Source organism: Rhinatrema bivittatum, chromosome 10 (assembly GCF_901001135.1).
Source record: "Rhinatrema bivittatum chromosome 10, aRhiBiv1.1, whole genome shotgun sequence".
NCBI classification, from domain to species: Eukaryota; Metazoa; Chordata; class Amphibia; order Gymnophiona; family Rhinatrematidae; genus Rhinatrema; species Rhinatrema bivittatum.
Window position 1 is genome coordinate 123,201,035 of NC_042624.1, and position 27,098 is coordinate 123,228,132.

At 44.7% G+C, this 27,098-nt stretch overlaps 1 protein-coding gene across 1 annotated transcript in view; it reads right to left on the bottom strand.

Moving 5' to 3' along the window:
• The window catches only part of ZSWIM5 (zinc finger SWIM-type containing 5), a 200,297-nt gene that overhangs the window by 117,281 nt on the left and 55,918 nt on the right, over positions 1-27,098 (bottom strand). Inside the window, exons 6-7 of the mRNA XM_029618845.1 lie at positions 13,159-13,335; positions 6,609-6,752 (exon numbers count right to left, since the gene is read on the bottom strand). Of these exons, the coding sequence (XP_029474705.1) occupies positions 6,609-6,752; positions 13,159-13,335 (321 nt within the window). The remainder of the gene's footprint in view (positions 1-6,608; positions 6,753-13,158; positions 13,336-27,098) is intronic.

A 27,098-nucleotide genomic window follows, 5' to 3' on the forward strand; every position in this document is an offset into this window, starting at 1 on the left:
TAGTGTATTTGGATTTTCAAAAGGCGTTTGACAAATGTCACACGAGAAACTCCTGAGAAAATTAAAAGTCACAGGGATAGGAGGCAATGTCCTATTGTGGACTGCAACTGGTTAAAAGACAGTAGGACTAAATGGTCCGTTTTCTCTAGAGAAGGGTAAACAGTGGAGTGCCTTAGGAATCTGTACTTGGACCAGTGCTTATATAAAGTTATAAATATATTTATAAATCATCTGGAAAAGGGAACAATGAGTGAGGTAATCAAATCTGCAGAAGACACAATTATTTAGAGTTGTTAAATATTGCAGGAGGACCTTGCAAAACTGGGCATTCAAATGGCAGATGAAATTTATTGTGGTCAAATGCAAAGTGATGCACATGGGAGAAAATAGCCCACACTGTAGGCAAACGGTTAGGTTCTACATTAGGAGTTACCACCAACAAAAATGATCTGGGTGTTATAGTGGACAATACACTTTGAAATCCTTGGCTCAGTGTGCTGGTGGCAGTCTACAAAGCAAACAATCTTAAGAATTATTAGAAAAGGAGTGGAGAAGGTCATAATGCCTCTGTATCACTCCATGGTGAGGAGTATTGTTTGCAGTTCTGGTCACCACATCTCAAAAAAAGATATAGTTGCACTATAGAGAAGGGTAACCAAAATGATAAAGGAGATGGAATGGCTCCCCTGTGAGGAAAGATTAACAAGATTAGGGCTGTTCAGCTTGGAGATGAAACAGCTGAAAGGGGATATGATCAGGGCTGCCTTAAACCACTTATGGGACCCTGGGCAAATTTTTGTGGCATGGGCCCCCTTGTGCTTTTCCCAGCTTGATCCCACCCCCATTTAAGGAACAGGGAAACATTACACTGTTACATAATTTATTTTAAAGCAACGCTTTATATGTATGAATGATTACTTACAAAAGATTGATACATAAATAGCTGCATTTTGTGATAATTTCTGCTGTCAAAACTGAGCACTTCCAGTCTGTGCAAGGTGGACTAATTCCCTCAGTCCTTATGGTCCCACTCTCCCTTCAGTTATATTTCCCACTACCCCCTCCAAACAATGGGTGCAAAGCAGAACTAGGATATTTCCTATTACAAACTCACTGTACAAAATATAAATTCAAATTATGCTGTCACCTCAGTAACAGCAATACACCATCCCTCCACTGCCAGACACTTTGAAAAGTTAACAAAACCATGAAAGAGAGACTCTGAGAAGCCATAAAGAAATCCCATCATAACATAATAGTACCTTGTCCCAGAACCCAAGCAGCAACCCTACCTATGAAAAGAGAGCACTGCAAATATTACACTTGGTTCTAACACTCTAATTGGAAAAGGAGACCAAGTCAGTCTACTATAGATCCCTATACAGAAACTACATGCAGCAGAATCCCTTGCCTTTGTCAGACACAGAAAACCCTTACCTAATATAGAATAAGGAACCACAAACTAGAAGCATGAACATGCAGACCTTGAGAAACCAGACTCATGCAGTACAATACTAGAGAAACAACAACAGAAATCCATGTCCTCCTGTAGTGATCAAAATACAAAAATATGACATGCACATTCCCAAAGCTGACATATGCCAATTACTAAAAACCTGACCTCAGTTACACACGTAGAACACAGACAGACTCTCAAATACTGAATAAAGAGACCATAAAATATAAATAGAAACATGCAGACAAAAACTGAACTGGAAATCACAAGAAGTCAGACTCTGTATGCAGTGCAAAGATCAAATATAATCAAGAAATATAAAACCATATCAATAAAAAGAATGCATCAAATCAGCTGATGAATAGATCATCATCCAAACAAACAAAAATGCTTAAAAAATTACCAGCCACTTATAAATTTCAAAACAGCGGATGCATCACATTCAATAATTAAAATAAGGATAAGAATTTTAGATTCCACTCACCCTGAGAATGCCATAGATTAAAGGAGGGCGCACAAACTCTCAAGGAAAATTGGTTCTTACCTGCTAATTTCCGTTCCTATAGTACCACAGATCAGTCCAGACCTTGGGTTGAGCCTCCTGTCCAGCAGATGGAGACAGACCAAACTGTAAGGGTATCCTATATCAGGACAGAGCCTACCCTACATCCCTTCAGTATAAAACACTTTCAAAGCAGATATAACTTCCCAAGGATCAAGCAAGTAACAAGAAAAAACTGATAAACTGAACAAGTGACCAATTGAAAGATGCTTTCGGTGCCTTAAATAATAGAAAACTCAGGTAATCGTAAACCTGTAAAGAAAATCACCTTCCAGCAGACATAATAGACCTAGCACGGGAGGGTGTCTGGACTGATCCGTGGTACTACAGGAACGAAAATTAGCAGGTAAGAACCAAATTTTCCTTTCCCTTTACGTACCCGGATCAGTCTAGACCGTGGGATTTACCAAAGCTTCCCTAAACAGGGTGGGACCGAGACAGTCCTGCTCAAAGAACCTGCTGCCCGAAATAACCAAAAACTGGAGCCTGCACATCAAGGCGGTAATGCCCAGCAAAAGTATGCAGGGACTTCCAAGTAGCTGCCCTACATATTTCCTGCAGAGAGACCGATTGACTCTCCGTCCAAGAAGTGGCTTGAGAACGTAAGGAATGGGCCTTTAAGCCTTCCGGCACGGACCAACCCTTACAGATGCAAGCCGACGCAATAGCTTCCTTTAGCCAACGTGCAATAGTGGCCTTTGAAGCCTTATTACCTTTATTTGGGCCACTCCACAAGACAAACAGTGATCCGAGATCCGGAACTCATTTGTAACCTGAAGGTAACGCAGCAAAACCAGTTTCACATCCAGGCGCCGCAGATCACCCCCAGACTTGTTTGCTATGTCTGTAGAAGAAAAGGCCGGAAGTTCTACTGACTGATTGACGTGAAAAGAAGACACGACCTTGGCAAGAAAGAGGGTACCGTCTTGAGGGATACTCCTGAATCAGAAAAATGGAGAAAAGGTTCCCTGCACGACAAAGCTTGGAGCTCTGAGACCTTCTGGCGGAACAATATGGACATCAAGACGACAGTTTTGAGAATCAAATCTTTAAGAGTAGCACTCCGTAGGGGTTCAAATGGAGCTTCGCAGAGAACCCGGAGAACCAAGTTAAGACTTCACGAGGGACAAGTAACTCATACCGGCGGATTCAAGTGCTTGGCCCCATTGAGGAAACGGAAGACATCCGGATGAGCCGCCACTGAGTAACTGTCAATGTTACCTAAGAGGGACCGAGCGTGGAGACTTGCACTTGCAAGGAACTGAAAGACAAACCCTTGGAGAGGCCGATCTGGAGAAAGGAATACCTGGAAAACCAGAGCCCGAAGTGACACACGCATTTTCGAAATCCTTCCATACCTGGACATAAGCAAGAGAGGTAGCTGACTTCCTGGCCTGTAACAGAGTGGATATAACTTCTTCCTTATATCCCTTCTTTCTCAATCTCTGCCTTTCAAAAGCCAGGCCGCTAGACAGAAGCAATCCGCCTGATCGAAAAATACGGGACTCTGCCAAAGAAGGTGGGGAAGATGCCCAAGGCGGAGAGGGCCGTCCGTGGTGAGATTCACGAGATCCGCAAACTAAGATCTGCAGGGCCATTCCAGAGCCACTAGAATGACGGGGCACCGATAGAGCTAGATTCTTCTGAGCACTTTGCCCACTAACGGCCAAGGAGGAAACACGTACAGAAGAATGTCGTGAGGCCAGGGAAGGACCAGCACATCCACTCCTTCCGCGCAATGTTCCCGTCTGTGGCTGAAGAACCGGTGGGGAAACTAAGGAATCGGGCTCACCTTCCTCTTGCAGCTCCAATTCTGCATTAGAGCCTGCTTCCAAAATGGCCACCGGGTCGCCGTAGTCAAAGGTACCAAGGAGGGACCCTCCCCACCCAGTAGGCACCCGGAACAGAGGCCACCACGGGAGAGCCGCGTGGCAGGCTCTCCGCAGGCCTTACAGGCGCTGGGATGCGGCATCAACACGAGAGAAAAAAATCGCTGCAAAACAAAAAACAGCTGAGCTGTGCAGGGCTGAAGCCGGTCAGCGGAGGCAGCGACTGAACTCTGCCGGAGCTGTCCACAGTACTTAAGAGGCTTACTAAATTATACGGGAGTGCAGAGAAAAACTGACTATGCCTCTACTTTTTTTTTTTTCAGCTCAGCAAGTTCAGGGGAAAATCTCTCCCTCACAGGCCAAAAGGCACTTTCCCAACAGTGGACAGCTAGCCAAGGGGGAGTGACTGGAACACCAGTATCACCCCTAATGGTCACCGGGAACGAGGAGCCTAGGCTTAAAAAGTAGAGGGCAAGCCCCCCCTAGGCTCCCAGCAGAGCAGAGAGACAGAACTGTCTCTCTGAAAAAAAAGGAGAAATCTTTCAAAATTCTTTTTTTTTTTTTTTTTTAAATATAACCAAGAATTAAATACTTGCTTGATCCAGTCCAGAAAAAGAGAAGATCCCCGCAGGGAAAACTAAGGTAAGAAGGGGAACCGTAGGTTCAGCTGCCTGCATCTGCTGGAGACAGATGCATACTGGAGGGATGCAGGGTAGGCTCTGTCCTGATATGGGATACCCTTACAGTTTTGGTCTGTCTCCATCTGCTGGACAGGAGGCTCAACCCATGGTCTGGACTGATCCGGGTATGTACAGGAAACCTATCTTTCACACACACACACACACACAGGCATTCTCTCTCATGCACACACATACACTCTTGACCTCTCCCCTCTTCTTCAGCCCCTGGCTGCAGGGGAAATGCTGGCGACACAGCAGGGCCTCTTCTTTGGCTGCTGGGTGCACATGGAATGCCAATGGCCTGGCAGGGCTCGGGGAGTGGGAACCCCACCAGCACCTTATCCCACAGCATCATGGGTATTCCTGCCTTCAGCCTACTGGCCCCTTGAAATGCTGAGCCTGGGGCAACTGCCCCTATTACCCCTAGGTAAAAGCAGCCCTGGATATGATAGAAGTCTATAAAATCATGAGTGGAACAGAATGGGTAAACTTAAATCAGTTACGCTTTCAAAAAAATGCAAAGTCTAGAGGACAATCCACAAAGTTAGTAAGCAGCACATTCAAAACAAGTTAGAGAAAATTATTTTTCATTCAATACACAATTAAGCTCTGGAATTCATTGCCGGTGGATGTGGTTAAGGGCAGTTAGCGAGGCTGGGTATAAAAATTATGGAATAGCAGCTTGGGATCAATTTACTGTTTGGGATCTTACCAGTGGCAGCAAGTAAGAATTTTCAAATGGCCTTTTTATGTAGGTAAATAGGTGTTTACCAACATAAAAAAGTTTTGAAAATCACCCTTCCTAAAAACTGACCCCTTTTAGCCTGTTTTTCTTTTATATTTTCTTTTATGATTCTTACAACATACAGAAAATAATCACAAAATAATTTAAACTTTAGAAAAAGCAAAACAATAGCCTGCTTTTCAAAGAAGGCTTATGAGATCTCCATGTCTTTCTGTTCTCCTCCTAAATAACTTTTCTATTTAATGTTATAGCCACACTGGCTGTTGTCTCTTCCTCCCTCCTCCTTTATCTCTGGTGGTCATCTCTCCTTTCTGCCCTCCTGGACCATGGTGATCCTTTATCCCTCCTCTTGATCTCCGATTCCTGAGGATCTTATCCTCCTCTTCTCCAGTCTCTGGTGGTCTTATCCCGATAGACTGCCTTCTACTTTTACTCTCCAAGTCAAGCATGGGATCCTGGCTCCCTCTTTATTCTTTTCTTCCTGCACTCCTGCCTCATTCCTTCTCCCCAGTCCTAGCTCTGCCTTTCTTTCCATGAGCCATTCTACTTACTGTATAGGTGCAGCTATCCTCTCCTCCAGGCCCGTGGCAGAGCACAGGACACCAGAGGGAAATGCTTCTCACCTTGCTCTCTTCTACTTTCCGCACTGTTCTGACAGCTGCAATCAGCCCCCATCTTCCTCCCCACATCCTCACTGTGCAGCAGTGGGGCTGGAATCGGTCCCTTTCTTCCTTACCTCTGCTGGACATGCAGCAGTGCGGTTGGAGGCTCCTGCTGGATGCCGATGGACATTTGCTGTCACTGCTCCTCCTAACCTGCAGCAATGTGGGGTGAAGGGTCCGGGGCAGCAGTAGGTAGGCCCCATTCTTATTCTACTGACCTGTGGCAGCAGTTCAGATAAATCAGAGAGCAGCAGCCTGCTCTTTTCCCCCCCAGCTAAGCTTTCTTGTGTCTCTTCTGGGATGGTCTCACAGACCCCAGGCTGGGAGGCACTGGTATAAGATATGTTGTATAGATCAGGGAACCAAATTCTTCATTTAATGCAGGTTGATTTGCATTTTTTAGACAGCAGAATGTGAAAAATATATAAGGGCAAAGAAAGCTGGTTGGGATATTATTATTGTTTAAGATGTTTCTTTGTAGACTTTAATATATCGATTTGGGTGGGGGAGGTGCATTTTGGATGTTTTCTTTTAGTTTATGGTATGTAGTCAGTTTCAGCTCCCTAGTGCTGGTTTATGTTACATAGGAAAGGACTTTTGTGCAAGATCTATTTAGGAGTCTTTGGCATCCATACCCCAATGTATGCCAAGATCAGGGGAAGCATTGTGTGCACCTTTCTTCTGTTTGTACATCTCCATCTGTCTTTGCTGCTGTAGCCTCAGAGTATTGATGATGGCAACAGCTAAGCGCAGAGCTTCCTTCGGATAACCATGGGAACGCAACGCATCGACACGAGCACAGGCAGTGGGTACATGCTCTGGAGAAGAAAGGGAAAATCTTATTTAATACAGCTGACCTCATCTGCTACCATGCTCATTTTACTAATTTGATATAAACGTTTCTTTCCCATGTTCTCCCTTTCTAGCTCCCTCCGTTGTCCCTGAACATTTTTTTTTTTTTAATATTTTTTAATTTATATTCCGCTTTTCGCACTTTTTTCAGCGCTTCAAAGTGGATTACATTCAGGTACTGTAGGTATTTCCCTATCCCCAGAGGGCTCACAATCTAAGTTTGTACCTGAGACAGTAGAGGGTAAAGTGACTTGCCCAAGGTCACAAGGAGCGACAGCAGGACTCGAACCCTGGTCTCCCAGTTCGTAGCCCGCTGCTCTAACCACTAAGAAGAATGCTGGTAAGAGAATACAAGTGTGCGTAAAACAGATGCAGGAAAAAAGTCCTTTTGAAGGGCAGACCTCTCAATCTTTATTTTATATACTTTAGATTTCCTGCATTTTCCTGCTCTGTTCTGATTGTCTCTTAAATCATACTGGACTTCACTTTAGGCACCGGTGCTGCTGTGATGCACCCTGGAGATTTGATCAGTGTGGAAATAATCTAGCAGAGGTTCCTGATTTCGGACATGAATTTCCTTTCATTCTCATCACCGACAGAAGTAGAGAGAGAGGACTCACTTACAATATCTTATCTCAGCCCCTTCTTTCAGTGTGAATTCTAACCAATGTCTAGACTGCATAGGAAGCTAAACGTTTGTAGACTAATTGTCCAAGTACTGAAAGTGACAGGCAAAGAATGAAAACCAAAAATCTGTATTTAAGGAGCAAGATAGCCATCTCCTGCCCCCTACAAAGTTTCAATTGGACAAAACTATAAATGTTGAAGTTACTAAAGAAAGGCAATTCAAATTGTAAAATCAGATATTCAATTTTTCAAAAACAAAGGATAAGTTAGTAAATGGGATTCAGTACTAAGTTAGTTTGAAATTGTAACCAGTATCTCTACAACGTTCAATAGACAAAGGACAATAATTAGTGAAAAGGGTGGAAAGTAGACTGCAGAAGAGGTGGCAGGAGGGAAGAAACAGAGCCCAGGTAGTGAGAGGAGCAGATGGGGATGTGCCAGGATTGCAGGGGAGGAAGGAGCGCTGTCTCCCTGTTGAGTGCAGTCGCTGCTCCTGCTCTCTCAGCAGAGAAGAAACAGAGCCCAGGTAGTGAGTGGAGCAGATGGGGATGTGCCAGGATTGCAGGGGAGGATGCAGCACTGTCTCCCTGATGAGTGCAGTCGCTGCTTCTGCTCTCTCACTCACATCTTTCCTCCTCCTGGCATTTATTATTATTAATCATCAAAATAAATACAATGATTAAAAATAGATAAAAGAAATAATATGAATAAATTATAGGCAAAGAAAAACAAGTACAACAAAACAATTAACCAGAATGAGGAAAACATTCTGACCTCAAAGAGGGGCGATCCATCCATTAAAATAAATGCCACAAATACAATTTCCACTATGATATTAAATATAAGTAGCTGTATAATATAAAATCTGGTTCAGAAAAATTCCCCAATTTCTCCCCCCTCGTAGGACCTAAACTCAGTTCTCTCCCCATCCTGGATCGCCTGCAAAACAGAGTTTGGAAGCACAAAGAAGAAGTTATAGATGGATGCTTCTGAGATCACTTGTTAGGAGTGGGATAACTAATTTCAGTGTTTCCTAGTGTAGGAGAAGTTCCAAGGGAACCTATTGCATGTGTGTACATACTGTATACTCACACACACACACGCAGATTACAATGTATGTCTTATCTATTTTCAAGCCTTCTATCTTAGGGCACCAAATATTCTTTGCGCCCCAGATGCCCGAGCCTACTACTATCTCTAACACTGTGTGGCATTTTCTGCAAGGTATTGGGAATGGCCACCTGCCTATCACCACTAGATTTCTTTCAACAAAGCATAACAGAGTTATCAAAATTCCTCAGATCTAAAACACAGGGAAAGGGATTTTATTTGTATTCTTGCCAGTTTGTGAGACCTTTCCTTTAATGGTTTTGAAAGCTCATATATATATATATATATATATATATATATATATATATATATATATATATATAATTTTTTTTTTTAATTTATTTTTTAAACAACTCTGTTTATGAATCAGAGTCAAGACAGACAGGGAGCAAGACAGAGCAGTGCAACAGACAAAACACAGATGACAGAGTATGAAAAGGACACATCCAGTGATAACTAAATACTTAGGATGAGCGACAAAAATTCCAATTTCTTTCCCCGATCTTGTTATTGCCCAGCAAAAAAGGGCCGTAGAATGGGCCGGAGTTCTCCAATCTTCCAAGGTAGGGGTAGACGTCCACTTCCAGGTTATTGCGAAGCAAGCAGCTTTGAACCAACGGTTTCTTATATCTATCCAGTCTCTGAGTACCCCATATCCCTAGGAGTCACAGAAAAGGCACAGCTTGCAATCTGCCCAATAAGCCTACTCACTCGTGCCCAAAAAAATAGATACAATTGGACAGTCCCAAACATGAAGATAAGACTATGGAAGAACACAGCCTCGCCAACAATATGGAGAAGAGGTGGCAGAAAAACAAGAGAAAAAAAGTGGAAAGCGATAGGAATGCATGATGAGGCGGACTATCAACTCAGCCCTCTTGGCACAAAGACATGACCTGTGTGTCCAGTGCCATATTCCCTGCCAAGCCTGCGAGCTAATCGTGAGACCCAGATCAGTACACCATTGCCATTCCACCTTCAAAATGGGCTCTGTCCACATAAGTCTGAATAATTGTATGATATAAATAGGAACTCATCTTCTGGTGTATAAAGCCCTTAGTAAGGGCAAGTTCCAAGGCAGTAGGAACTATCCAATGCCATCCGCCTCACTCTCTCCAAGCCAGATCTTGCTTTAAAAGATCATAGTAAGTCTGAGTAGTGGCTTCTACATCAAATTCATCCTGAAGTTCAGCAAAGGAGAGTAACCTATCACCCTTGTAGTGATGGCCCAGACAGCAAAGATCCTCCTCCCACCAATGTTTCGCAGCCCGACAAACGGGCCGATACAGTAAAGCGCGTAATACGGACCCGCGATACAGTATCGGCTTTTACGCGACCTTAGCGCTTGCTGAGAAAGACCTTTCAATATGGGAAAAAAAATACAACAGTTGGTCATTAGTAAGGACCCTAGCCCAGGGGTGTTCGTATAAAGCTCGAATCCAGCCGCAAAACAAATCAGGGAAACTCATTTTAGCTAGCACTGCAAATAAAAACGGCCAACTTAGCCGGTCAAAAGCTTTTTCTGCGTCCAGACTGTTGACGAGACCGGGGATCTTGTCTTGTTTAGCTAAGGCAAAAATATTGAATAGGCAATGGGTGTTATTTACTGAGGTACAACCGCTAATAAAACCAGACTGATCTGGGCCTATCAAAGAGCCCATGCAGCTTTCGAGCCGCAAGTGCAGTACCTTCGCTAAGATCTTTAATCTACATTCAATAATGAAATGGGGCAATAAGCTTCCGGTTCAGTATGGTCACGCCCCGGCATTGGTAGTAAAATTATAGTGGCATCAGAAAGATTACCGGTATTGTCGGATGGGCTTGCAAGGTCCTCCAGAAAACATTTATAAAATTCAACTGGGTAACCATCTGGGCCCAGACTCTTCTGGCCAGGTAGGCGTGAAATAGCACTCTGAATTTCTAGGGTAGAGATGGGAGCCACTAATCGCTCCTTCTGAACACTGGTTAAGGTAGGCAATGTCAGGTCGACTAAATATCCCGCTATATCAGCAGGAGAGGACTGATTTTCAGCAGATTATAGATGTGTAAAAAAATCCTTAAAACGAGCATTAGTGCCCTCAGTAGAGTGCATCAAGGAGCCATACGGTCGTCAGATGCCAGAGATCAAGGCCCTTTGTGATTGACGATGTAGCAAACGAACAAGTATAGGCCCGACCTTATTCCCAAATTCATAATCTGACGAGAATACCGAATGACTCGTTCGACATCTTCGAGTTGCAGTTCGTGAAGAGCGGCCCTGTGTCACTCCAACTCACGAAAAGTATGGTAGGAGTTGATGTGTTTTTGAGAGCTCTCTAGCTGCCCTATGCGAAGTTCCAGAGAGTGCTCCTGATAGGCACGCTCGCGCTTACGATGAGAAGCAAAACTGATAATGCGCCCACGCAAAACTGATTTTAAAGTCTCCCAGAGTAAGTCAGGAGTATATTCAGAAGAGTCATGAATCTCAAAGAACTGTTACGGTATTGCCAATGAGCACGTGAAAGGGTGGCAGCCATAATAGGACCGTATTGAAACGCCAGTTTTTTCCCCATAGTAGAACCACGAGAGAGATTTATTTATTTGACATTTTCTATACCGATCTTCATGACAAGATTCATATCAAACCGGTTTACATGGAACTAAGGGATTAACAACATAACCATATAACAGGAAGGCCGAAGCACAGTTACATATAACAGGGAGATTGAACTTGGGGGCTAGAGTAGCCAGGAAGTAAAAGGATAGCAAAAACTAGAGGTAGAGTACATATGTATATACTGGGGCTGGACCGAGAGTCTAGCCAATTGGGTTGAGTCTGTGATGTATGTTGATATATTGGAACTTAAGGGAAGGCTTGGCGGAAAAGGTGACTAAGGCCTGTAACTCACTAACTCTGCGAGCAGATGTTATCGCCAAAAGAAAAATCATCTTCCAGGTGAGATGGCGGAGATCACAGGATTGGAGAGGCTCAAATGGAGGTTTCATGAGCCGCCCCAAAACCATGTTGAGGTCCCAGGGAGGAGCCGGAGAGCGCAGAGGAGGTTTAAGGTGGAGAAAGCCCTTCAAAAAGCGTGTTACAAGGGGTTGTACTGAAATAGGTACATCCCCGACACCTTTATGGAAGGCGGCTACCAAACTGACATGTACCCTTATAGAAGAAGTTTGGAGACCTGACTGACAGATGCCAGAGACAGTCCAGAAACTTCGGTGTGGAACAAGTGAAGGGATCGATGGACATGGAAGTACACCATACCGTAAACCTGTTCCATTTGTAATGATAAGACTGCCTTGTGGAAGGCTTTCGTGAAGCTACTAGGACACGAGAAACCGGCTCTGAAAGGTTAAGAGGTTGAAGTATTAATCTTTCAACATCCAAGCAGTCAGGGAGAGGGCCTGGAGGTCAGGGTGACAAAGGCAGCCGCTTTTCTGAGTGATCAGAAGCGGGTCCTTCCCCAGAGGCATGTGCCAGTGTACTGATAGGTCGTGGAGAATTGGAAACCAGACCTGGCGTGACCAATGAGGGGTTATGAGAATCATTAGTCCCTTGTCGCTTCGCAATTTCACGAGAGTCTTTGAAATGAGTGGAAGTGGAGGGTACGCATAAAGGAGACCACTGACGCACGAGAGGGAGAAAGCATCTTTTGGCTGAAGGTGTTGGCTGCGAGTGAGAGAGCAGAAGTTCCCTACTTTGCGGTTGTGGATTGACGCAAAGAGGTCTATGTGAGGGTAACTCCAACGTCCCTAGCGCCTCCTTTTTGACAGAAGCAGTGGCTGTCAGCGGGTTTGACAGCCGATGCTCAATTTTTCCGGCGCCAGTTCTCAAGCCCTCTGACAGCCACGGATTCAGAAAACGGATGCCGGCATAATTGAGCATCCGTCTTCTGACCCGTGGGCACATTTAAAATTTTTTTTTATTTTTGGGGCCTCCGACTTAATATTGCTATGATATTAAGTTGTACACTTCCCTGGTGCTGGCCGAAATTAGCGCCTGCCTTTGGGCAGGCGTTAATTTTTTTTTTAAGTAAAATGTGCGGCTTGGCTGCACATTTTACTTTCTGTATCGCGCGGGAATGACTAATAGGCCCATCAACATGCATTTGCATATTGCAGGCGCTATTAGTTTCGGGGGGGGGGGGGGGGGGGTTGGCCACGCGTTTGACGCGCTATTACCCCTTACTGTATAAGGGGTAAAGCTAGCACGTTGCAAACGCGTGTCCAAACCTGGGCTAACAGTGCGCTGCATCGGAGTGCACTTTACTGTATCGGCCCGTATGTTAGCAGTGAATGCCCTGGATACCAGCAGCTCATGCATGTGTTTTGAGAAGTCAGAAGGCATCCGATTGTACTCCTCTTCTAGCATTTTAGGGATTAAGGGGGTGCCAAGTGTTAAAAGAAAATGCTGGGGCAACATCAGGGCTTGCATACCAACAGACATGGAGACTCATTTACTAAGGTTTTTATCACACAATCTGTATCCTCATGAAAAAAGCTTAGTTAATCAAGCCTAGTGGTGAAGGACAGAAAGTAAAATATAAGGGAAGTAAGAGAGAGGGCAGAGGAAAAGAGAAGGATAAAGCAGGCACAGAAAGAAAAAAAAAAGCAGCAAGAACTCATGTAGGCAACACTTTTTCTTACCTAGCCAGAGTGGCTGCCCCTGGGAATTAAACAGGAGGCTCTCTCCTTCTCTGTGGTAGGAGGGGGACATGTAGAAGTCACTGCTGATGATCCTCTGCAAGTGACTGTCCTGCCAGTGCAGGTCACAGCCCTCGATAGCACGCGTGAACACAGTCCTCCTTGGCCTTGCTAAGGAATCTGCAGGCAGAAGAAAAACAAAGGGCTGGACTTTCTCAATTATTTTATTTATTCTATTTCTATACCACATTACTGGCCCACATAGAGTGGCCCAATGCAGTTTACAGTTATGACCGTTAAGCCATCAGGTTACAGGCCTGAGGAAGATCTCTCTCCCCCCCTTTTTTGGTCTTGAGGTCTAGTAATGTCACCATATATGGTGACTCAAAGAATGTAATTTCATGCCAGTACTGCTAAATATTTAGATCTGGCTTTGACAACAGAACTAAACTAGAAGCTGGGTCTGTCTGGCAGGCTGCTGCTACAGTAATAACTCGAAGTCCTAGCAGAAATACAGGCAGATGTACATTTCAGGCTACATACCCCTAGTGAGGACCCAACTGGTACAACAGGCTGGTGGTGGCTGAATACCATTCAGAAAGGCCACAGCAGCCACACTAGTATTAGTAGCTATTTAGATTAATACAAAGCTTTGCTGTTGGACACGGGAAGAGAGGAGTGCTGGGGATAAATATAAACAAGCTTGCAGGCTCAACCAAGAGCACAATCCCAAGTTTCCTGTGGCAAGGGTTAGAAAATTCTGTGGCAAAGTTTCTAAAATTTAGCAGCAGATCTGTAGCATATTTAAATAAGCATATATTTGAATATTAAAGAATAGATTTTACTTTATAGAAATAAAGCCATTTTCTGAACTTTAGGTGTGAGTACTTTATTCTGTTCTAGGAAGGGGATTTTTGTGATTGGTACAGGGGATGGGACCTTGGAGAAGAGGAAGAGAGGGAGGGAGGGATAGGATCATAAAAGGGAGAAAAGAATGGGAGATAGGAGATGAAAAGAAAGGAGGACTGGGAGAGATTGAAGAGAGGAAGGGGATGAAGGATTCCCTCACCCCAACTAGCACCAGTCTCCTCTCACATATGCCTCTGCCTATCCAACTCTTTTCTCACACACATCTACCTATCCATTATCTCATCCTCCTCCTGTTCATTTTTACTTTCCCTCATCTATCCTCCTACCAAGTCACCCTCTCCCAGCACTAATTGGCCTGCAAGAGGAGGAGAATGAGGAGAGCAGTGTGAGCTGCATTCACATGCCTATGCCTGATCCACTGCTGCTCTCCCTGACTCTCCCCATCCCCTGATCTCGCACCGTTCTGAGGCCCTTGCAATGCCAATGCAGAATCCAAGGACCTTGCCCAAGAGAGTAGAGTACAAAGGAGAATGAGGTCAAAACCTATTTTGGATAAGGAGCAATATTCTACCACTGGTTGTGGTGTGTGGTTGGGACAGATCATTAGTAATGCAGCAGAAATAATTGGGCAGAATAGATTGACCAATTGGCCCTTTCCTACCATCATCTACTATATTATTTTTCTGTTTCATCAAGTTAGGAGAATGTAATGTAGGTCATGTGTTTAGACCTCTGGAGAGGGTGGCAGTTGAACACTATACATCTACTTCCTGTTGATAAGAGACTTACACGATAGTGTAGGAGACAAAGTCTCACCTTTCATCCTTTGTCTAGAATTCCTGTTCATGGTGGACAGGGATATCAGAATGAACAGTTTAACTTTTCTAAGAAATGGAGAAATTACTTCCCTGATAATGTCGTTTTCCTTAGTGTAGACAGATGGACTCAGGACCAATGGGTATAGTGTGCTCCTGATAGCAGTTGGAGACTGAGTCAAATTTCAATCTGACGTCAGCCCTAGTACATATACCCCAAAAAAACAGCAAGGCAGGCGATCTAACAAAGCCGTGAGGAAACAACAAAGAAATAGAGGCCCAAAATAATCTTTGCCAAATCTTTATTGGGTGGAGTCGTATTAATTAAAATTGCCCGACTCAGGCCGAGTTTCGCCACATTCCAGTGGCTGCCTCAGGGGCTTGAATTTGAAACACTGAGAGATTCGCAATGGAATTCAAAATGTCATCCGTCTCCTCTCTTATCAATGCATTGATAAGAGAGGTCTGTGCTGATCTGCAGAAAACGTATGTGGAACCATCTGATGTTTAAGCATCATTCACTTCATATAAGATATGTGCTTACTGCGGATGACATTTTGCCGCTCGTCCCGCAACTGGGATGGTAGTGCACTTTGAGACCGCGCAGACCATGGCATCCACTTTGGGGAATGCCAGGAGATCTTTGGCAGCGGGGTCCAGGGGGTACATGGCTGCCAGGGTCCATCCCCCTTTGAAAGTGGCCTCTGGAGCCTCCCATTCCAGGTCAATCAGCTGTTGGACGGCTTGCAGCAAAGAGAAATGGCGGGAGGCCTGACTGAGTCCCTCTAGGAGGGGTTCGTCTTAGGTTCCCCTGTGGCACTTGTGCCTGGGATAGCGAGCTCTTTCAAGCTGTGCTCCACGAGGTCCGAAGAACCGCCTCATGGTTCGGTAAGGTTCCGTTCCTGGAGGGATTTCCCCTTCCTCCATGGAGTCTTGATCCTCGCCCAAGGTGTCAGTGTCCCCAATGTTGAGGCTTTTGGGCGGGAGAGGCACTTCTCTGGGTTTAGAAGGTCCCAGGATGTTAGGGTCCTCTGGGGGAGGCTGTGGTTGCGTCATCGGAGGCGGTTGCATGCGGCAAAGGTATATAGGCCTTTGAAGAATTCTATCCAGGAGAAAGATGCTGGGTCTAAATTGAGAGGTGCTGGGTCCTTGGGGAGCCCCGTTTGAAGGAGGCTCCCGCTGGGGATAGCGAGGTCCGGTGTACTGTCGGTGGATCTGGATCCCAGTACTGGCTGGGGAGGACCTTGACCTGGTTCACCCAGAGCCTCCTCGCACTGTAGATACAGGGCCGTGGCCTCTTCGTGCTGCGCAGCTCTAATGTGGCATGCTGGGCAGATGACCTGAGCCTTGAGCTTCTTGTCCGGTGGTGCCATGGTTTGTGGGTGTAGGATTGCAGAAACCTATGGTTTGTGCGTTCAAGTGTACGCCGGGAGGCTTAGTTATGCGCTCCGGGTGCGCCAAAGTTGTGCGCGTAGGTCAGTTGCGCGCTCAATAAGAATCGCGTGCCGCTATGCACACGGGGTTTACTTATGCGCCCGGCACAGTTGAGCATGTGGCTGTGCGCCCGGTGCCCTCGTGCGCATGTCTGTGTGCATGGCACCTATGCGCGCGCCGGTGTGCGCACAAGTGATTTTGTGCGCACGGATCGAATCGGCGGACAGGACGGCGATCAAGCGAAAATGGCGACTGTGACCACGTGAGCAATATGGCGACCATCTCTGAGGGTCTCCACGCGGGAGGACCCTTGTATCGGACCGGGGACTAGCCCGGATAGGGCTGATCAACCTGGTAGCACTGACGCTGGCTGGCGATCTGTGCAGCTCTTCGAGCCTCAGAGACCGGAGACTTTTAGGAAGTTTTCTACCTTACCTTGTCTCGGCGTTTCCCGGTCTCAATTCGGGCGGTCTCCAGCTGTGGGGGGAGAGGGAAAGGTACCTTCACCGCCGCGCCCGAAGTTGCACCCGCTGCCTCTCAGCCACACCCGTTGTTGGGGGCTAAGTCCACGCCGGGGACCACTGCCGGACCAAGGCCTACTTCTGAGGGATCGCAGAAATCACCTCAGGAATTCTGAACTGGGGGAGGGACCCTTAGGTATCACCGCAGGAGAGCAGGGCTAGTCTGTAAAGGTAAGATTTATTTGCTTTGGATTTCTTTGATTAGAATACTCTAACGCTGTACAAGTGTGCATAGAGTCCCAAACTGCAATGGATCAGAGAAAGACTGAAGAGCAGGGGTATATGTACTAGGGCTGACGTCAGATTGAAATCTGACTCCGTCTCCAACTGCTATCAGGAGCACACTATACCCATTGGTCCTGAGTCCATCTGCTACATGCTAGAAAAAGTATGTTGCCACTCGATACCACTATATACATCCCTCTGAGGAAAATAACGAAGATAATTTTTTTTTCATAGACCACTCTTTGTACTCAGCAGATCCTTTCTCCCTAGTAGCTGTGATCTCGCTACCCTTCTGCTGCATTCATGAGCTGTGCTTTGATTGCATGAGGAGAGGCTCAATGAGGACTCAGGGGTAGTAAAACAAGGAAACAGATGCAAACTCCAAGGACATGTTTTACATAGCATCCCCCCAAGTTCTCTTTTGAGGCACACAGTGCTATTTTGTATTAGAGAAGTAACAAAATCAACATTGCTGCAGCTCTGCTGAGTTCTTCCTCAAAGGCTAATCACAGCGAGAACGTATCTGTCAGCAGCTTTATGTTCATTCTTACAAGTGGGGACTCCCAAGTATTCTTTGTGTCTTTATATTAGCAATGGAACATGCAACCTGTACTCAGAGGTGGGTGGGTGAGGGAAAGGAGAAGAGATACATAGAAACATAGAAATGACGGCAGAAGAAGACCAAACGGCCCATCCAGTCTGCCCAGCAAGCTACGCAGTTTATCCATTTTATTTATTTATTTATTTTTATCTTCCCCCCACCCCTTTTTTTCTCCCCCTCCCCCGTCACTATTGGCTTCCAGCACCCTCCGGCCCCAATTCCCTTCCACCCCTCCACCAATGCAGAGAGCAGTGCCGTATCCGCATCCCAATGAACATCCAGCTCAATCAGGGGTAGCAACTGCCGCAATAAACGGCCACACTCCTGCCCCATACTCTTACCCACCTCTGTTTTGCTTGTTTGTTTTTTGTTTTTTTGTTTTTTGTTTTTTTGGAGATGGCAGCCCTCCAACCTTCCGCTCCGTGAAGGTGGAACACAAACCACTGGCATCCCGCTCCGTGAATGCCTCTGTGGCTACTGCCGCTCCGTGCAGTATTTTGCTGCCTGAAGGTGGAACAACTACTCGCCACTGGCATCCCGCTCCGTGAATGCCTCTGTGGCTACTGCCGCTCCGTGCAGTGTTTTACCACCTCCTCTATATTTATGCCCACTAGACTTGATGGATCCACAGTGTTTATCCCACGCCCCTTTGAAGTCTTTCACAGTTTTAGACTTCACCACTTCCTCCGGAAGGGCATTCCAGGCATCCACCACCCTTTCCGTGAAGAAATACTTCCTGACATTGGTTCTTAGTCTTCCTCCCCGGAGCCTCAGCTCGTGACCTCTGGTTCTGCTGATTTTTTTCCGTCTGAAAAGGTTTGTCGTTGTCTTTGGATCATTAAAGTTTTTCAAGTATCTGAAAGTCTGAATCATATCACCCCTGCTCCTCCTTTCCTCCAGGGTGTACATATTTAGATTCTTCAATCTCTCCTCGTACGTCATCCGATGAAGATCCTCCACCTTCTTGGTTGCCCTTCTCTGTACCGCTTCCATCTTGTCTTTGTCTCTTTGTAGATACGGTCTCCAGAACTGAACACAGTACTCCAGGTGAGGCCTCACCAAGGACCTGTACAAGGGAATAATCACTTCCCTTTTCTTACTCGATATTCCTCTCTCTATGCAGCCCAGCATTCTTCTGGCTTTTGCTATCGCCTTGTCACATTGTTTCGCAGACTTCATATCATTAGACACTATCACCCCAAGGTCCCTCTCCTGCTCCGTGCACATCAGCCTCCCCCCCCCCCCCATCGAATACAGTTCATTCGGATTTCCACTCCCCATATGCATGACTTTGCACTTCTTGGCATTGAATCTCAGCTGCCATATCTTCGACCACTCTTCCAGTTTCCTTAAATCCCGTCTCATTCTCTCCACTCCTTCCGGCATGTCCACTCTGTTGCAGATCTTAGTGTCATCCGCAAAAAGACAAACCTTACCTTCTATCCCGTCCGCAATGTCGCTCACAAAGATATTGAACAGGACCGGTCCCAAAACCGATCCTTGTGGTACACCACTTAAAACCGCTCTCTCTTCAGAGAAAGTTCCATTTACCATCACACATTGTCTTCTGTCCGTCAACCAATTTGCAATCCAGGTCACCACCTCGGCCCTCACTCCTAAGCTTCTCGTTTTATTCACCAGTCTCCTGTGCGGAACCGTATCAAAAGCTTTGCTGAAATCCAAGTAGATGACATCGAGCGCTCTTCCTTGATCCAATTCCTTGGTTACCCAGTCAAAAAAGTCAATCAGATTTGTCTGACAGGATCTGAAGGAATTAGTTAAACTTTTGAGAACTGCTCAGCCAAAAATTCTATCTTGACGTAAAGCAGTTTTGAGGCAAAAACTGACAGTGAATGTATGGAAAAAAGTCCATATAACCATTTTGCAGATTTCTTTTATGGAAGCAGAAAGAAGATGGATTAAGGAAGATGTTGTAGCCAGGACTGTGATACTTGTGAATTGAAATGTGTGTATAAGCATCCTTGAGGTCCAGAGTACTTAGCTGGTCTTTGATTTCCAAGTGAGGAAGGATTGTACCTAGAGAGTTCATCTTGACCTTTTTTTTTTTTTTTGTTCGGATCTGAAGTCCAGAATGGGTCAAGGGTCCCCAGGTTTCTTGAGTATGAAGAAGTATTTAGACTAGAAGCTCGTATTCCTCTTCAATAGTGGCACTGGGGTTCTACTGCATTTGCTGCACGGAGGGTTGACAGCTCTTTTTGAAGGATATGCTCTGCATTGATGGAATGACTTTAGAGGACTGCGTGTTGGCAGTGCCTTGAAATTTAATCAATAAATTAAATTTAATCATTACTGCTGTTGTATAATCTTCAATACACTAGGGTCTGTCATTATCTGAAACCAATGTGTATGGTGATGTGTTGAAACTTTCCTCCACTAGAAGGATGTCAGTCTTTTTTGGGGACTTGGCCAGCACGGTAGCCAAAAACTGAGATTAGATCTTGGCTGTTTGCGCTAGGTTGTGATCTTTCACTGCAAGCTGCCTGATCTGCTGCTGGACACAAAGTCAATGGAAAGGATAGGTTTGATTCCTCCTACAGAAATAGCTGTAGACAGCTGCTCTGCTGTAGTTGCTGACCATGTCTGTAGTGGGGAGCAGTGATCCTTTATTTGGAGGACCCTGACTTTTACAGTCTGGGAAACTGATAAGCATGGAGGTAGCTTGCTGGTGTGGCTGTTACTACCCTTAACCAATAAGCCTTGATAATTTTGATGCTACTCCATCATTGCTCTCTGCTTCAAAGGCAGCGGGAAAAGGGGAATTGGATTAAGACAGCAACCACTGAGGGCCCCAACTTTTACAATATGGGGAACTGATAAGCATGGAGGTAAGCTGCATGGAGCAGCAGTTACTACCCTTAACCAATACATTTTCATACTTTTGATGCAAATTGCAACATGGTGGTGGGAACGATGAGTTGGATTGAGAGACAACAAGCCCTGATTTTTATTTATTTATTTTTTTTAACAGTCTGAAGGTACTGATGCGCAGACATAAGGAAAAAATACCAAACTGCTTATATGGCTAAGTCCATAAGCAAAGAAAGTCAAGCACTGATTTTTCAAGGCGGTTCATTACCCACTAAAAATGTTGCTAGCAGTAAATTTGTTATGGGTTATCATATAGCTTGGGGATAACTGTATGGAGCTGCAGTTGCTACCCTTAAGAGAAACATAGGGGTAAACCTGCATGGAACGGCAAATACTTAAGATGCATAAGAAGCTTGCTGGGCAGATTGGATGGACCATTTGGTCCTTTTCTGTCGTCATTTCAATGTTACTATGTTTATGAAGCATATTGTAAGTAGGCTGTTTTGTGGCATTGGTACAGCAATGGCTTTTTTTCTGGCAGTTCTACCACACAGCCCATTTTTGTTCAAGTATCTCCTTATTGTCAAGCTGAAACACCCACACCACTTTGTTTCAGTAGAAGTTGCTTGTGGGTTTTTCTTTGCATCCCGACAAATTTTCCTGGCAGTTGTATCTGAAAGTTTTCTTGGTCTACCTGACGGCAGCTTGGAATTAACAGAACCCATAATTTTCCACTTCCTGATCACTACTGACTGGCATTTTCAAATATTTGGATATATATTTTTTTTTTTTTTAACATCCTTTTCCTGGTTTATAAAGTTGAACTACTTTTGCACACAGATCCTTTGACAGTTCTTTTGCTTTCCCCATGTGTTAGTAACCACCAAAGTCAGTGCAGCTCTGGATGAAATGCACAAGGGTTTCTTAAGAGCTAAGAAACTCATTGACTATTTATACACAGACACTAATTACAATCAAACAAGGCACAGTGTGGATACCTACCTTATTGCCATATCAACTTGCAAGTATCAACTTGAGTATATATTATCAGCCCAAACATTCAAGGGTTTGCAAACTTTTGAACAGGATCTTTTTAACCGAGGAAGCGTCAGCTCTTAGAAGACGCAGCACAGTCGGGGGCTGATATTATCTTTCTACAAGAGACACACCTGATAAAGAAATATGACCGTTTGCTACCATGGCCCTTATTCCCACATTGTTTTAGTGCACCAGCTTCCAAAATGCATAAATAACACAGGTGTTAGTATTCTTCTGCATAGAAATTTACAAGGCCATGTCAAAAAGCACCTAGTGGATGTAGAGGAAAGATATATATACTTGCAACTTGAAATAGGTAATGCAGTATATCATCTTCTTAATGTATATGCTCCCAATGTCCTAATCAGGCCATTTGTAGACCACCTGGATCAAGTGATGTCACAGCAGGAAGTGGGTACGTGGATGGTAGCAGGAGATTTCAATATGACTCTTCAGCCTCCGATGGATAATTCCACGGGAGGGGGGATGGGGGCAAAAAAGGAGACACAATCTCTCAAGTCATTCATAGCTAAGTGGGGTCTCACTGATATGTGGAGAGATTGTAACCCACAGATGAGGAATTACACCTTTTACTCTGCTCCCCATAAATCCTATTCAAGGATCGACTACTTCCTGGTTGACAAAACCTGTTCTCACCAAGTGAAAGACCCGACCATAGGGCAGAGTAAAAGGTGTAATTCCTCATCTGCAAAAAATAATATTGTCCGCATATAAAGAGAGATTTTATATTGGGACTTGTCCAACAGAATCCCATGAATTTCCCGTTCACTACGGACCAATTCAGCCAGAGGTTCCACACTCAGTGCAAATAGCAATGGTGAGAGCGGACACCCCTGCCGGGTACCCCTGTGGATAGGGAACGATTTTGCTATTCTGTGATGCATAATAATTTAATTTGAAACACATTAAAAATAACATTTTTGCATGGTGGGCACAGCAGAATTCTAGTGCCCAATGTGGACATTGTAAATGTGCTAACTGAAACCAATAAAAACCATTTCTACTAAATACAAAAAAACCCTGACCTGTTTTGTCTGATCACTCGTGTTTTCTTAAAATGCTACACATCTTACAAATTCTGCCAGGACCATGTAAACCTATGAGCACATTGCTCAGGCGTTGCTCAGTGCACCGGTCCCCAGTAGTAGATCTGAATGGTTGCTTATGCATCAAATATTTATCGCTGCTCGATGTGTCATAGCGGCCCACTGGAAAGACAGTGATAACCCCACTCTGTCCATGCTCCTTCAGAAATTAGATACAATGCAGGAACTATATAAATGGACCGCACAAAAACATCGAAATCAGCCAAAATTCCTAGCAATCTGGCAGCCTTATCAGGTATGGAGACGAGGTTCCAACCCACACCATAATTAAAGAGTGTTCAGGGTGTTGGTATCATATGGTTAGAGGTTTCTCGATTATAAATATGTATCCCCCATACTATGGAAAAGCCGTTATATGCCCCGGTTGGACTGCAATAGACAAATGTTGTAACTACTCCTTGATTATCCTCACTGTATAACCTCATTGTCGATGCTTCTCTGTGTGCCTTCACTTTATCCCAGACCTCTTATGATATTGTATGTAAACCATCCATGCGTGCTGTTTGATGTTTTGTACTGAATATTGCTAATGGTTAATAAAATCTAATTGATACCCATGTTAAGTAATGCCCTCCCAAGCCCATCTTCTCCATCACGGTGAACAAAAAAGGCCAGTGAACTATCAAACGCCTTTTCTGCATCTATGGTCAAAAAAACTGAGGGAGACTTACTATATTTCACTACCGACATGAGGTTTAGAGTCTTACGGACATTATCAGAAGTGGACCTCCCTGGCATAAAACCTGCTTGATTGTCCTTCACCAGATCTATAATTACCACACACAAGTGGGTGGTTAGGATCTTAGCCAAGAGTTTTAGGTCTATACTTATCAATGAGATCGGTCGATACGACCCACATAACATCTCGTCTTTTCCCGGCTTTGGGGGGATCGTAATTCCCGCCGTACTACCATTAGGCAGCAATCGCTGTCCCTCAGTCAAAGCATTAAACATGTCCTTGAGCAGATTCACTAAGACCCCCATAAACTTTTTATAGAAAAGGGGCATGTACCCGTCCAGCCCGGGGGCTTTCCCTGGTTTCAGAGATTTAATTGCAATTTGAACTTCAAGTAGCGAAATAGGGGAACCCAGTACTTCCCATGTCTGACGATATAGCTGGCAGTGATATTCCACCCAGAAACGATGTCATATCCTCCTCTGTAAGCGCATGATCCATAGTGTATAAATCCTCAGAATTTCGTAACACAATCCATAATGTCTTGCAATCTAGCATGCATGCCCCCCCTACTGTCTTTGATAACATGGATATGGGATTGGCCTTTCAATTTATGTGCCAGTAATTTACTGGGTTTATCACCCTGTTCATAATATATTTGAATCACTAGATCCAACTGGTGTGCTATACGGTCAGTATCCAAGTCTTCCAGCTGCTGACGGAGCACATCTAATTTCCTAAGTGTATTAGGGAGCTGACCCCGTTTATGTTCCTTTTCTACTTCTGTTATTTGCTTTAATTTCTCTCTCATTTCTTTTTGGCATTTGTTAAAAGCCCCTAGACTGATAAAATTACCTCTCATAGTAGCCTTCAATCCCTCCCATACTGTCACGGGTGACATCACTGACGCACTGTTAAATACTAAGTATTCCTCCATTTGTGTTTGCAGTTTGGGGAGGTATGTTTTATTTTTTATTAAGCTATCATTAAGCTTCCAATAATGCATGCCCTGGTCTCCATTAGGCAGATCCACCTCCCACCAGACTGAAGCATGGTCCGACCAGCTATCTCAGCTTTCCTGGTGTGGTTGCTCAGCGCTTTATCAATTTAAAAATAATCAATCCGTGAATACTTGTTATGTGGCCATGAGTAAAATGTATAATTCCTGCTGAAGGGGTAACGTAACCGCCAAATATCAATCAGTTGCCATTCATTTAGCAGCAAAGTAAAGGCCCTCCTATCCCGTTGAGTTGCACCCCCTGCCCTGAAGACGTATCTGTCCCCACCTTATGCGCCAAATTAAGATCTCCGCCCATCACTAAATATCCCCCGTCTATTTGATGCAGTTTCTGATTAATCTCAGTCAATACTCCCTGATCTTGGTTTGGGCAGTACACATTAACTAATGTAAATTTGCAATTTTGGATCTCTACCACTAGTATTAGGTAGCGGCTCTTAGGACCTACCACCGTCTCAATAACCTTCTCACCCAGATTAGCAGCAAACAATATTCCTACTCCACTATATCTACAATCTGGAGTGCTGGCAGCATAATATCTATGTTGATAGAGATGCGGGCGTAACAGGTGTTCATGTTTCCGCTTTACATGTGTCTCTTGAAGAAAAACCACAGAAGCGTGATACCTAGTAAGTTCATTACACAACTGTTGTCGCTTCATTGGCGAGTTTAATCCCTTCACATTGAGGGATAAAAACCTAAGTGACGCCATAATTTGATATACCCCTAACACTGTCAGCAGTCCAGATCATACCAATCACCATTCTTTCATATACTAACACAACTATAGAGGTCATACCCTCCCCCTTCCCTCCCCTACCATTCCCTCCACCCCCACACCCCTCAAACACTCAGTCACCCCTCATGAGGCAGACCCCTAAGAGAGGAAGCTGCATCCATTCCCCCCCACCCCCACCCAAGAAATCAAACAGTGCTCTATCCCTCCGGTCCCAGAATTGGAAGAGTACATGTAAATATATCTACGTATGCTGCTAGCAGAAATCCATAAATTAACCCCATGTTAGTGTGAATGTAATAGTTATTGTACACTCTGCCAGTGTACCCAAGAATGAAACAACCCCCGTATGTTCACAGGAGTCCTTCAGTATTAGCAAATTCTTTCCCATTGTCAGCCTCCGTCAGCAGCCGTCGCTCCACTGAATCTGAGGTTCTCTTCAGGCGGCGACCTCCTTTTCCCACCCTCTGCCATTTTGCAGGTTCCACCGCAATCTTTCATGGCAGCAGTATATGCAATCTCCATGCCCGCTTCTTTAAGAATATACACTGCTTCCGCCGGCGTTTTCGCCCGACGTTGTCCCTTTGATGGTGAAAGCTAATCCACATGGATACAGCCATCTGTAGCGATGATGTTCTTTTCGAAGGAACACAGTGACTGGCTGAAACTCCCTGTGCTGTTTCAAGGTCACCGACGCAATATTGTATATTGAAAAGTGCATGGCCCTCCCATTCAAACGCATCTAGTTTCCTAGCTGTCTTCATTATAGCCTCTTTTACCAAAAAGCTGTGCAGGCAAAGCACTATGTCTCTCGGGGCATTTCTCTGGGTCACCCCCAAAGCTCTGTGCGCCCGCTCCACGACGATGTCCGTAGGTACCTCCGAGACCTCCCCGGCTGCCTGCACCGCTGCTGCCTGCAGTAGCGCCTGACATACAAGTTGAACCACCTCGGCAGTATTAGTATAAGCTGGCTCTTCCGGAATACCCCGGAATAATAATAAAATAAAAATAATAAAAAAAGAAACGGAACTATCATCAGGAGGTGAGGGGAAATGGGTGACTGCGATGTGTGACCATGCCCCTCCCCCGACATCAACTCTTTGTGCTTCATTTACTATTTTTTCTTTTACGTTTTCTGTTAAGTAACCTTTTTTCAAGTTCCTACCTTATGCCTTTGTTAACAATTTTATTATAAATGTTCTCTGTATTTGACTATGGAAATATTTTTTCCTGCTTTTTCTGTTTTATGTAAACCGGTATGATTTGCATTTTAATGTAAGAATGTCGGTATATAAAAATTATAAATAAATAAATAAATACCCCGATGCACAGATTGTTGCGCCGCATGTGGTTTTCAATATCTTCAAGCTTCAGTGCCATTTCGTCTTGGAGTTGTTGCAGATTTTCCATTTCTGATTTTAGAGTTGTAATCCGTGTGTCATGTTCCTCCTTTTGAGCCTCTCCGTCATCAACCCGATGTCCCAATTCCTTGATATCTGTTCGGAGGGTAGAGATAGTGTCTCGGAATTCGTCTGACAGGGTTTTATATTTTTTTTCAGATCTTGAAACCAGTGTTGTAAGTCTCTTAAGAATAGGCTCGTCTCCATCATCCGAGTCCCTTGGCTCCTTGCGTTGTTTATTCCCTGCGCCATCCAGGCCTTCTCCCCCGGTGGATTCATTCAGGGACGCAAAACAGGAGCTGCCGGCATCAAACGAAAATTGCTGGAGATCCACTGCTTTTTTCCTAGTAGACATGATCCCTGCAAGTAATGCTTCTCAGATATGAGAAAATTGTAGATTTTGCACCTCTGGAACTGTCTGAATTTTCAGTTAATGCTGTGGGGAGTGCCGGAGAAAGGATCTAAGCAGCCATCTTGTGCAGATGACGTCACTTCCCTCTGTTGTTGACTATCTTAAGTGCGGAATGTTTTTATATGAGTCGCAGCACAGCCACCCCTAAGCGTTTCACTAGCTTAAATTAGGATTGTTATTGTGTCGAATATGTGGTTGCCAACTTGCTTGCTGTATATGGATTGCTGCAGTCTTTATTCTA